Source organism: Hakea prostrata, chromosome 6, assembly GCF_041222555.1.
Source record: "Hakea prostrata isolate BN-2017 chromosome 6, UWA_Hpros_2, whole genome shotgun sequence".
In the NCBI taxonomy this organism is placed as follows: domain Eukaryota; kingdom Viridiplantae; phylum Streptophyta; class Magnoliopsida; order Proteales; family Proteaceae; genus Hakea; species Hakea prostrata.
In genome coordinates this window covers 24408502-24418815 of record NC_142605.1, presented here as the reverse complement: position 1 = coordinate 24418815, position 10314 = coordinate 24408502, and the positions used below count along the sequence as shown (strand labels likewise).

Genomic DNA, 10314 nt, shown 5'->3' with positions numbered 1-10314 from the left:
AGAGGAAGATGAAACCAAGGCATGTAGGTTTTTATATTCAAGGGTATTTATGTCTTATTGAAAGATTAACTTGCTTACATCAACATTTAGCTGTTGATTTGATGATAGGGGTGTTATTGAATAAAAAAAAATCATAAGAAGTCTGACTAATAAATCAGATACCTCAAGGGGTTGATTGAGTTTAGTGGGTAATTTTTATTTTTTTTTGGTAGGAAGTTTAGTGGGTAACTTACACCTTGAGCAAAGGGCTTGATTTGCCACTATAACATCCTCTAGACATTGTAGAAATAAAGAGATTCTTTGCTCTTGGTACAGGAGCTGATCCATTCCCAAAATTAAGAAAAACTATCTATTCCAAGTGTCCAGCACAGGTTGCAGTGGAAATTTTGTCTCTGTCCCTTCCTCATCCATATGTTTGCTAAAACCCTTGTACGAACCTCTCCACACACTAAAATGACACATATTGATAAGACTCATTAAAATCACTGTTGATGGATCCCCTGAAATGCCACTTGATGGTCACCTGTGAAAGCTACCCAGCCAACTTCAAACTCCATCAAAATAGCTCCGAGTAAATGAATACAGAGAAGGAAAGAAAAAGGGGGAAATATTAACCAGCACGCAAGATCAGAGAATCTTCAGAAGCAAAGGAAAACAGGGGTGAGCAACGCCCAAAGAGCATCAAAAGTTACATATTGGCTTTTAAAAGAAGTATTTTACGTAGCTTCATAATTTACATGCTACAAACTGTTGGGTATAACGAGTTTTGGTATTTCTGGCTTCTGAACAAGCATAGTTAGAAGCAGATATTCCAGGCACCATCAGAACTATACAGTGGTTCACAGGCTTTGAACCCATATGAGTGTATGCAGAGGGAAATAATCTAATTGAACATTAATTTTCCCAGTTAACCCTTTGTTGTTATTGTAGTGGTTCTGAAATCCTTTGATAACAGATGACCATAAATAAGCTCATTCCATGTATCTGGTACACCAGGGAGGCACCAATGGCTGCAATCCTGCAAAAGAGGAAGTGGTGTCCCTGGCTCTCGGTAGATTGAAGGATGCCCATCACTTCTGAGTCCTGTTAGATAAGTAATGTTGAGGAACTGGATCTTTCTTTTGGCGTCTTTAATCTCCTCAGTTGTTTGAGAAATGTATAGATTTCTCCATGGTTCAGAATCCAACTCTGTGAAGTTAGCTTCTGATGTGTTTGACACAGTTTCACAGTGACCTCCTTCATTCCATTTTCCATCCCTGTAATTTTATGAATTGGGGTTCATAAAACTGTTGTAGAAAGGTCTAGCTAGTAATCACTAAATACTATCTTCTAGATTACTTGCCTGTAATGTGAAGGAGAGTAACCTCGGAAGAAAATGAAGCTTGTTTCGGGATCTAAATTCTGAACAACCCATGACTTCCATGTTGATAAAGATTTCTGAAATGCTTCCATTACATCCATTGTCATGTTCACTGTTGCTCCTTCCTGGAAATAGCTGCCTCTGTAATGTAAACCAATAGTGATAAGCAATAAGAATCCACCTCAGGATCTTACAAAATGGCTACAGATTAGTATGAAAAGAGTAATTCTCCATACGTTTTGACAGTTTTATCTGCATTCCACCAATGACCAGCATTGAAAATTAGCACATTTGCTCCTACCCAACTTTTGCTAAACCAGTGTAGTTGATCCACCCTGATAGCATGTTTAATTTGATCTGAAGAATTTGGTGGGGGACGATCTATGATCACAAGGAAAGGAACCCTATAGTATTCAACGGTAAGATTGTATTCATGGAATCTGAATCTTAGGTAACCCTTGTGTTTGGTAATGGGGTTACCATTTTCTTCATAGATGGAAGACTGGTTTGCTACTCCCAGTGAGAGCATGCATAGAAGAGACTCCCACTGGTTTCGTCCGATTGAATCGCCGGCGAAGACGATTCGCCCGTTACGGATCCTCTCCAGAAGATCTGTAGCATTAAATCTGCAGTCACAAAGGAGAGCAAAATCCCCAGAAAAGATTATATCTTTTAATAATGTTTACCTGCAAAATATAATAGAGACATATGGAAGATGACGACAATGGATGGAACTCAGGAGACAATTGGAATTGAAGAAATCAGGAGCAGCAAGAAGTGGGAAAGGGGGGTGGGGGGTGGGGAAAGCAAGAGAAACATACCTAGGAAGATCACAACCTTCTGGTTGCCATCGCCATTTGAGATAATCATCGTCTTGTCGTCCATTTTCATGGCAGCGGAAGCCGGGATCAAGAAATGGGCATCTTTCATTGTAAGATTCATGGCGAATCCGGTCATCCAATACCCACCTTCCAGTAGAATAATCGCAAAACCCAGTTTGATTGTGTGATGGAAGAACTCGAGATAAGAAACCAATGTAAGGAAGAGATTGGGGATGAAACAAGCTTAATAAATCAAGGAAGAGAAGGAAAGAGAGTATGACAAGGAAGAAGTAGAATGTATAAGTAATTTCTCTTTTGATGAGGATGATGGGAAAAGAAAACCATTCATGAATCTTTTTAAAAATGGGTTGAACAGGTTGAGGATTCATTTTACAAGCAAATTGAAAAAAACCCCATGAATGCTCTATTTTGAAGGTTTCTTGCGGCTGTGCAGTTTTAATGGAGAGTTGATTAAAGCGCGAATTTGGTGGCGTAAATCCTGACTGGGTAGGTTTTTCTTTTCGCCATTTATAGATGGATAGGTGGGTTTGAGTGTTTCCGACTCCTCTTTCCAGCGAAGACCACTGCAACTGTACCTAATCACAGTTTCGTCATCAATTTCCTTGGAAATCCTTAAAACCCAGAAAAAGAAACAGAGGCAACTCTGTGTTTGCAGATCCACATCTCTCCCTACCCTCTCCCGTTTGGTATTTCGATCCCCTCATGTGCTTCGTTGTCTCTCTGTCCGTGCAATTTAATGTCTGACCCGAAAATTTCGTATCGGACATTTTGAAAAGCAAAAATAAGTCAAACTCCGCCGGTTTCGCTTTCCGACATGGTGCCGAGGATGTATTTGTTGTTGGTTCCCAAAGAAAATATATTTATTCTTGGCGCTATAAATGGATCTGAGTACATGATTCACGGTATTTAGTAGTGGATCTGAGTCAACTGTGTGGTTTGGCTGCTTCAAGTTTCAAACATAATTAAATGTAATAATGAATTCCCCCAATTCCCAACTAAGCATTTTTTTTCCATTAGACAGGTCATTTTATCTAATGAAAAGGATAGAATACATTAGAAACATACCATATAATATTCTGAAACTATTAAAACAGCAAGAGAGATTTCATTTGATTTGATATATATATATATATATATATATATATATATATATATATATAAAAAGATATACTTGACATGTATCAAGCTCATGATTCCCTAACATCTCCCCTCAAACATGGCCGAGGTATAAGGCCAAGTTTGGTTCATAAAGATGAAAACTCACATCGTGAAAGAGGTTTAGTATACATGTCAACTAACTGTTGGTGCAAAGAGACAAACCGTGTCATAATATAATTAGTGCCACCTTCTCCAGAACAAAGTGGCAATCCAACTGAATGTGTTTAGAAAAATGTTTAATACTTTACTCTAATCGGATAATTTTTTTATTTTCTATTATCCGATTATCATCCATTTTCAGAGAAAAAATGTTGAATATTTTATCCAGATATTATCCAATTCGATAAGCAATTATCCGAATCCGAATCCAATTGCTTAACGGACGGATACGGATATTTTCTGATCTAGACAGACGTCCGTCTGGACTAAAATTTCACAGAATTTTCTATCCGCTGAAAGGTTGGGCCAAGCAATTGAATGTTATCTTTATAAGCTCAACAACCTCCATTTGAGAGGCTCTACCTTGCCCATTGAGCATTTACTATCACATAACTCTCAAAACTCAAAAATTTGTGAACAAACATAAATCACTTGCCTTTCAACTTCACTTAACTTTGAAGGGCATTCCAAAGTTGTCAAGTAAGCTCATTGGAGTACAGCTTGGAGTGATTGAAAGCTAGGCCATTGGGACTTCATTAGTGGTGCATTCATTTTTCATTGCACCACACTCACACAAGGAGTAAAGTGTCACACTCCTTGTTAGGTAATATCTTCCAAATTTTTCAAATTGTATTGTTGTTTAATCCTAATCTAGGTTGATTAGAATTGGTAGAGGGTGCTCTTGCCTTACTTAAAACAGAGATTGTAAAGGGTGCTCTTGCCCTATTGAACATAATTATAAAGGGTTTGATATTTACCCATTGTATTGAAAAATAATCACTAATGGAATACTCTCTTGAGGCCAAGAGAGAAGTGGACTTAGACTTGCCAAGTCGAACCACTATAAAATATTTGTCTTGTGAATTGATTGCATTACTTAGTTATTATTGAAATCTACAATTTACTTTGTATTTGCAATTAAACAAAAAAAATTAGACAAGTTCACTTGTTGCAACCTATTCAAACCCCCCCCCCCCTCTAGGTTGCTTATAATAGAGAATTAGAGATGCAGAAGTACAGTCGACCACCAAGCTTGTGACAATTGGAACTCAATAAACAAAGTAAAGCTCTAACAACAACCCAATTGAAATTTAAACTGATTGCCAGGTCGAATATTGAAAATAACAAACGTCCTTCCTCTTACGGTTGCTCCTTCCTGTTAGTTCAGGTAGAGAAATATAAAATGTTAGGATTTTGTACCACCATTAAATCCTTTTTCCAAGCCTTCAAATAGCATCAATCACACTGTACCTATATGTTTTTGGGCCAGCAATGAATCTAGCCTTGCTACCCGAAATGGATCCTTGATGAAAATGGAAAGTACAAGAGGTGACTCAAACACACACAGAGAATGGATTCTAATATAGGTCAACATTTTGCCATTTTAATCACCCTCCACCATCACAAAGAAACAAAGAATAGAAAATAGGAAAGCAAAAAGGGGCAGATCCAAAGAAGAATTCAGATGAAGGATGTTCAGAAGAGCTGTAACCGATTTTTAGTCATGAAAAACACTTAAACCAGTGAAATCTGCTTCTTACCTTTGTTTTAAGAGGCGGATAGCATAGAGGTGATCCAAATGATCCTAAAAGCCCTATGACATAACACAACAAAAATTGTATTCCATAAAGAAATGAGTTAAGCCATGATTGCCTTAGAAATTGCAAAAGTCTAAAGATTCGAGTCAAGATTTTACAAAGCTGTAAAGATGAAAAGCAAAATAGGGAAAAGAGAGTAGAGAAAAGGTGGGATCCTTCACACTAGAATCCAAACCATTTACTTAAAAAACCTCAAATGAGGTGGGGATTGCAATAAAGAAAGGAAACAAAAGGTGGTTAAAAATATAAATGGTAAGAATACAAGGGTGGGGTCATAACCCCTCACGAGAGTGAACACCTTACTTGCACCGGGTAAATCAAAGGGTGCATGAAGGTAAGCAACATGCTCCTAAGAGCCAGAATCGTAATTTGCAGTGAGTAAAAGAGAAGCATGCCATCGCCGATGGTAGGGAAATGAAGGTCCTGAAGCACCGCTCAAGGAGGAAGAAACCTAATATAAAGGGAAAACCCCAAAAAATTGCATGGAACTAAAGGCTAAAGCTAAACGTTAGGGTTATCAGTTGAAAGAGAAAATTACACAAATAAACCAAATACGGTATGAAATTCGGTTCAAATTTTGGTTTCGGTATTTGGTTTTACAGTACAGTATGCGGTACATAGATGGTATGATTCCTCATTCCTAAATTGTACCACAATGTTGTTTTAAACAAAGCAGTTCGGTACGGTTAAACGATTTCGGTGCCGAATTGACACCCTTACATGTACTCTACTTCTGATGCTAGACCTCGATATATTGTTTCTTAGCATTCCGAGAGATACAGTTAGCACCAAGAAAAATGCAAAAATCAGTAGTTAAGCTACGTGTCACAAGACAACCAGCCCAATCAGCATCAAAAAAACAATAAAGCTAGAAATAATTGTCACTACGAATATAAATACCATAATCCAAGGTACCCTTGAGATAATGAAGTATATGTTTGACGAGGCAAAATCTATCATGGTGGGGGTATGCATAGAGTGACAAACAACATTCACAACAAACTATAAATATGGTCTAGTCATAGTCAAATACTGAAGACCACCAACTATACTATTAAACAAAGTCACGTCAGGGAATGGAGGGGAATCAAACACTAAAGACGCCAGAGAAACCATAGGAGTAGGAACCAGTTTCCACTAATCCATGTGAGCCCATTGCAAGAGATCAGAAGCATACTTAGCATGAGAGAGGAATAACCCATAACTAGTAGGAGCAGCCTCAAGTCCAAGAAAAGAGTGAAGGGGACCAAGATCCTTCATAGCAAAAGTCTGCCCTAATGTAGAAATAAATGAATGCAAAAAAGCCTCACAATTTCCAATGAGCACAATGTCATCCACATACAACAAAAGTATCAAAACACCCCCTCCCCATGACGATATAGAAAAAGAGAGCCATCAAAGTAACTGCCAACAAATCCAAACTCAAGTAGAAAACCACTAAACCAAGCTCGACGAGCGTGCTTCAAACCATATAAGGAGCGGTGAAGACAACACACATCATTTGGTCTGAATGAGTCAACAAACCCCGATGGTTGAGTCATATAAACAAGGGTATGTAAAAAATCATGAAGAAAAGTGTTCTTAGCATCCAACTAGCAAATTGGCCATCTTAATACAGTAGCAACACTCAATTCCAAACGAATGGACCCAGGCTTTACGACGAGACTAAATGTCTAAAAAAAAAATCAATGCCTTCTCGTTGGGTATAAGCACGTGCCAGTAGGCTAGCTTTAAGATGCTCCAAAGACCCATCAACTTTAATTTACTCTTAAAATACACTTACAGCTGACAATGTTCATTTTAGCAGTCCAAGGCACTAATGACCATGAATTATTGACAGCAAGAGCGTCCATCTCTTCTTGTGAAACATTAGCAAGGCTCATACTTGAACATTTATTAAAGTCCACGCATAACCATTAGTTGACACATTATTTGATGTAATTAAAGAGCATTTCTGAGAAGATACTAAAGACCCATCACCACAATTTCCAACAGGAGGAACTGAAGAGTCAACAGTAACACCATTTACGTCCTTGGATGTATCAACAAAACAATTAACAGAACAGATAAAGCCAACATTATTTCCAATTGCTAAAGAAGAACCGAGTAGCAATACAAACCCCCGCAGTGCCACTATTGGATAAATCCTCTAAAGTAGAATTAATACCACCTGTAACATTCATTGTTGAAGTAGAATTACCAATAGTATCATGCATTTTAGGAACTGGGAAGCCTTAACCGATTAAGTCACACTAGAAGCTTAACTATCAGACCCAAAGAACCAGGATTGTATTGAAGTAGCCAAAACTAGAGATGTCTCAGGAACAACAGTGGAAGGAGTATAATATGGAGTCCATCCATCAAAGGAACAGTGATCAAGAACAAAAGAGGGAGAAGGAACGGAGCCCTTAAAAGGAAAAGTAGTTTCATAAAAAATAACATCCCTAGAAATATAATACCCTCTTACTGAAGATATGAAGACATCTATATCCCTTGTGGTGATCACTGTACCCCAGAAAAACACAAGGGAGAGAATGAGGTTGAAACTTATGAGAATTATAATCCCGAAGACTAGGGAACCAAGTAAAGCCAAAAATTCTAAAAAAATCATACTTAGGTTGCTACCCAAAAAACACACGTGAAGAAATATCCATATTCAACACTTTAGAAAGCAATCTGTTGATGAGAAAAACAGTGGTAAGAAAAGCCTCTACCAAGCAACAAAGTGGGACAGATGCATTAAACTTGAGAGCCAAGCCAAGTTCAACAATGTGCCTATGTTTCCTTTTAACAATGCTATTCTGAGCATGAGTTTTAGGGCAAGACAAATGATGAATAATACCAGAATTAGCTAAGTGCAACTGAAATTCAACAAAACAAAATTCACCCCCACCATCACTTTGAAAGACCTTAATTCTATTGTCAAACTATCTCTCAACCAGTGACTAAAACCTCAAAAAAAAAACAATTATAGAACTCATATTTCTTCCAAAGAGGATAAAGCCAAGTAAACTGACAATAGTCATCTACAAACAAAGCATAGTGTCTATATTTTTGAAAACTTGCAACCAAAGCCTTACCCCCACAAATCACAGTGAATCCTCTCTGAAGGTGCGGGTGCTCACGTGAAAGAAGTGACAAAAGGTAGATGAGTACTTTTGTTAAAGTTGACAAGCAACACAAACGGTCCAAGTTTTTAATTTACATGTAACATGAATAAAACCTTGAGAATTTAAAAATTAAGTAACCCCTAAATAGGGATGTCCAAGTCTTTGGTGCCATATGTCTTCAAAAACAGCAACTAGTCTTAAAGAAAAAAGTGCAGCAACAAAACTATCAAAAACAATGCTTGCAACAATAAAGTCAAACACATACAGTCCACCCTTCCTACTCCCCACTGCCAGAACCTTCTGAGTGAAAGGGTCCTTAACAAAAAATTCGGTATTAGAACTCAACAATGCAACCAAGATCATCAATGATTTTTTAAACCAGTGGTAGATTCTTTTGAATAGCAGGAACTACCAGAACATCTTTTAAAGGCAAAGAACAACGACCGTCAGAAAGCTCACCATTTCCAACATGAGAGATTTGTAGAGAAGAACCATTTCCAATCATCAATGAAGAAGAACCTTTAAAGCGAACTATAGTGGAAAGATTACCTAAAGAATTTGTTACATGGTCAGTAGCTCCAGAATCAAGGAACAATTGTGCATCTTGATAAGAATCCAAACGAACAACAACAAGAGCCTTTGCTACATCTTCAGATTGATACGAATGATCCCATCTACCCCAACACTTTAAAGCATCATGACCAATCTTGTTGCAGATTTGGCATCGAAGAGGAGAATGACAACCAAAACCTAAGGGAGAGCGATTCTCCTATGCAAACTGAGTACCATAACCAGAAGAAGCCGAACTAGAACCAAAAGCAGTAGTTGAAGGCACAAAACCTCAAATCTACAAAGAAAAATAGCTCTATCCCACCACCATATAGCTAAATAGTCCGCCATTCCGACCAAATTGGCCACCGCTACCACCGCAAGAACTAGTCCGAGCCCCATAAAATGCAAGATTGGAATTAGTAGTGTCAAGAAGAATATCGCGACTCCGCAAGTCATGGCTCTGCAACAGTGGTATAATTTCGGCATACGAGGGCATAGGAGGTTTCAACATTTTAGTTGCAAATTTCTCACAAGCAGCTCCCAAATTGGTTGGAATAATGAATACTTTACGCTAAGATAGTACCGTTTACCAATCACACCAAGTTGATCACATATTGTTTTAAAACTAATCAAGAAATCATTGAGTGATTGAGTTTCTTTCTTGTGCAGAAACTTCAATCAAGACAGAAGCTCGAACTCTCTGGCCTCCAAAGATTGAGAGAAAGCAATTGTCAAGGTCTTCCAAAGATTTGCAGAGGAAGAGACATCATAAGCCATTCCAAGAACTGCATCAAACAAAGTGCTAGTAATCCAAGCTTTCACCAACCGATCAGTACACAACTAGGATTGATAAGTAGGATTAGGTGTTTCAGCACCATCGATCTACTTAAGAACATGATCTAGAGCCACACATTCTCCAGTCAAGAACTCAACCTGATCTTGACCTTCAACCAAGGCCAGAAATTGAGTCTGCCAAAGGAGAAAGTTCTCCGAATTCAGACGAATGGTCAAGAAATTTGCAACATTAAAGGTGTTCAGGTAAGAATACACCAGTGAAACAAAGGTTTGAGACATGGTTTTAATAGAGGAAAGCGACACCATGAAACCTAGATTCAAGGACTCGAATGAGAAAAGTCCAAGAATCGAGAAGAAAATACCAAAAAGTGGAAAACCACTTTGAAAAACCAAGAAAACCACTTTGTTAAGAGAGAAGTCAAAATTTGGAGGCCCGATACCATGTGAAACTATGAAAACAGTAATAGATATTTCATTAGATTTGATATAGACATATAGTGTAGTACACCTCCATATATATAATGATATACTTGACACATATCAAGCTCATGACTCCCTAACAACTATGACTCCCCAGCAGCATGTGGCCACGCCAATACATTGACCCACAATCAATTTCAGCAATACCTTGGCCGACTTGCAACATCCATTTCCAACTCACTAGTAGTATGGCGTGGCCATCCATTTTATTGCTCAGAGGACTACTCTTTGGTTGTTGAGTTTGAAATCGACCACTACAT

General features: G+C 38.0%; 1 protein-coding gene across 1 annotated transcript; it reads right to left on the bottom strand.

Moving 5' to 3' along the window:
• Positions 1–3031, bottom strand: TBL9 (TRICHOME BIREFRINGENCE-LIKE 9). The gene is made up of 4 exons (XM_089160198.1): positions 2182–3031; positions 1597–1986; positions 1343–1501; positions 1–1256 (listed from the first exon to the last, which is right to left on the bottom strand). The coding sequence occupies exons 1-4, from the start codon at positions 2568–2570 to the stop codon at positions 908–910; spliced, it is 1287 nt and encodes a 428-aa protein (XP_089016324.1). The 5' UTR covers positions 2571–3031; the 3' UTR covers positions 1–907.
• Between the last annotated feature and the right edge of the window lie 7283 nt (positions 3032–10314).

What these genes read in the sequence shown, in the direction of transcription:
- TBL9 (XM_089160198.1), bottom strand. Translation starts at nt 2,570, where the DNA reads ATGAATCCTCAACCTGTTCAACCCATTTTTAAAAAGATTCATGAATGG. An exon ending in GAAGGTTGTGATCTTCCTAG is followed by an intron (nt 1,987 to 2,181) that starts GTATGTTTCTCT and finishes TTGTGACTGCAG; the next exon opens with ATTTAATGCTACAGATCTTC. An exon ending in GCAGATAAAACTGTCAAAAC is followed by an intron (nt 1,502 to 1,596) that starts GTATGGAGAATT and finishes TTTACATTACAG; the next exon opens with AGGCAGCTATTTCCAGGAAG.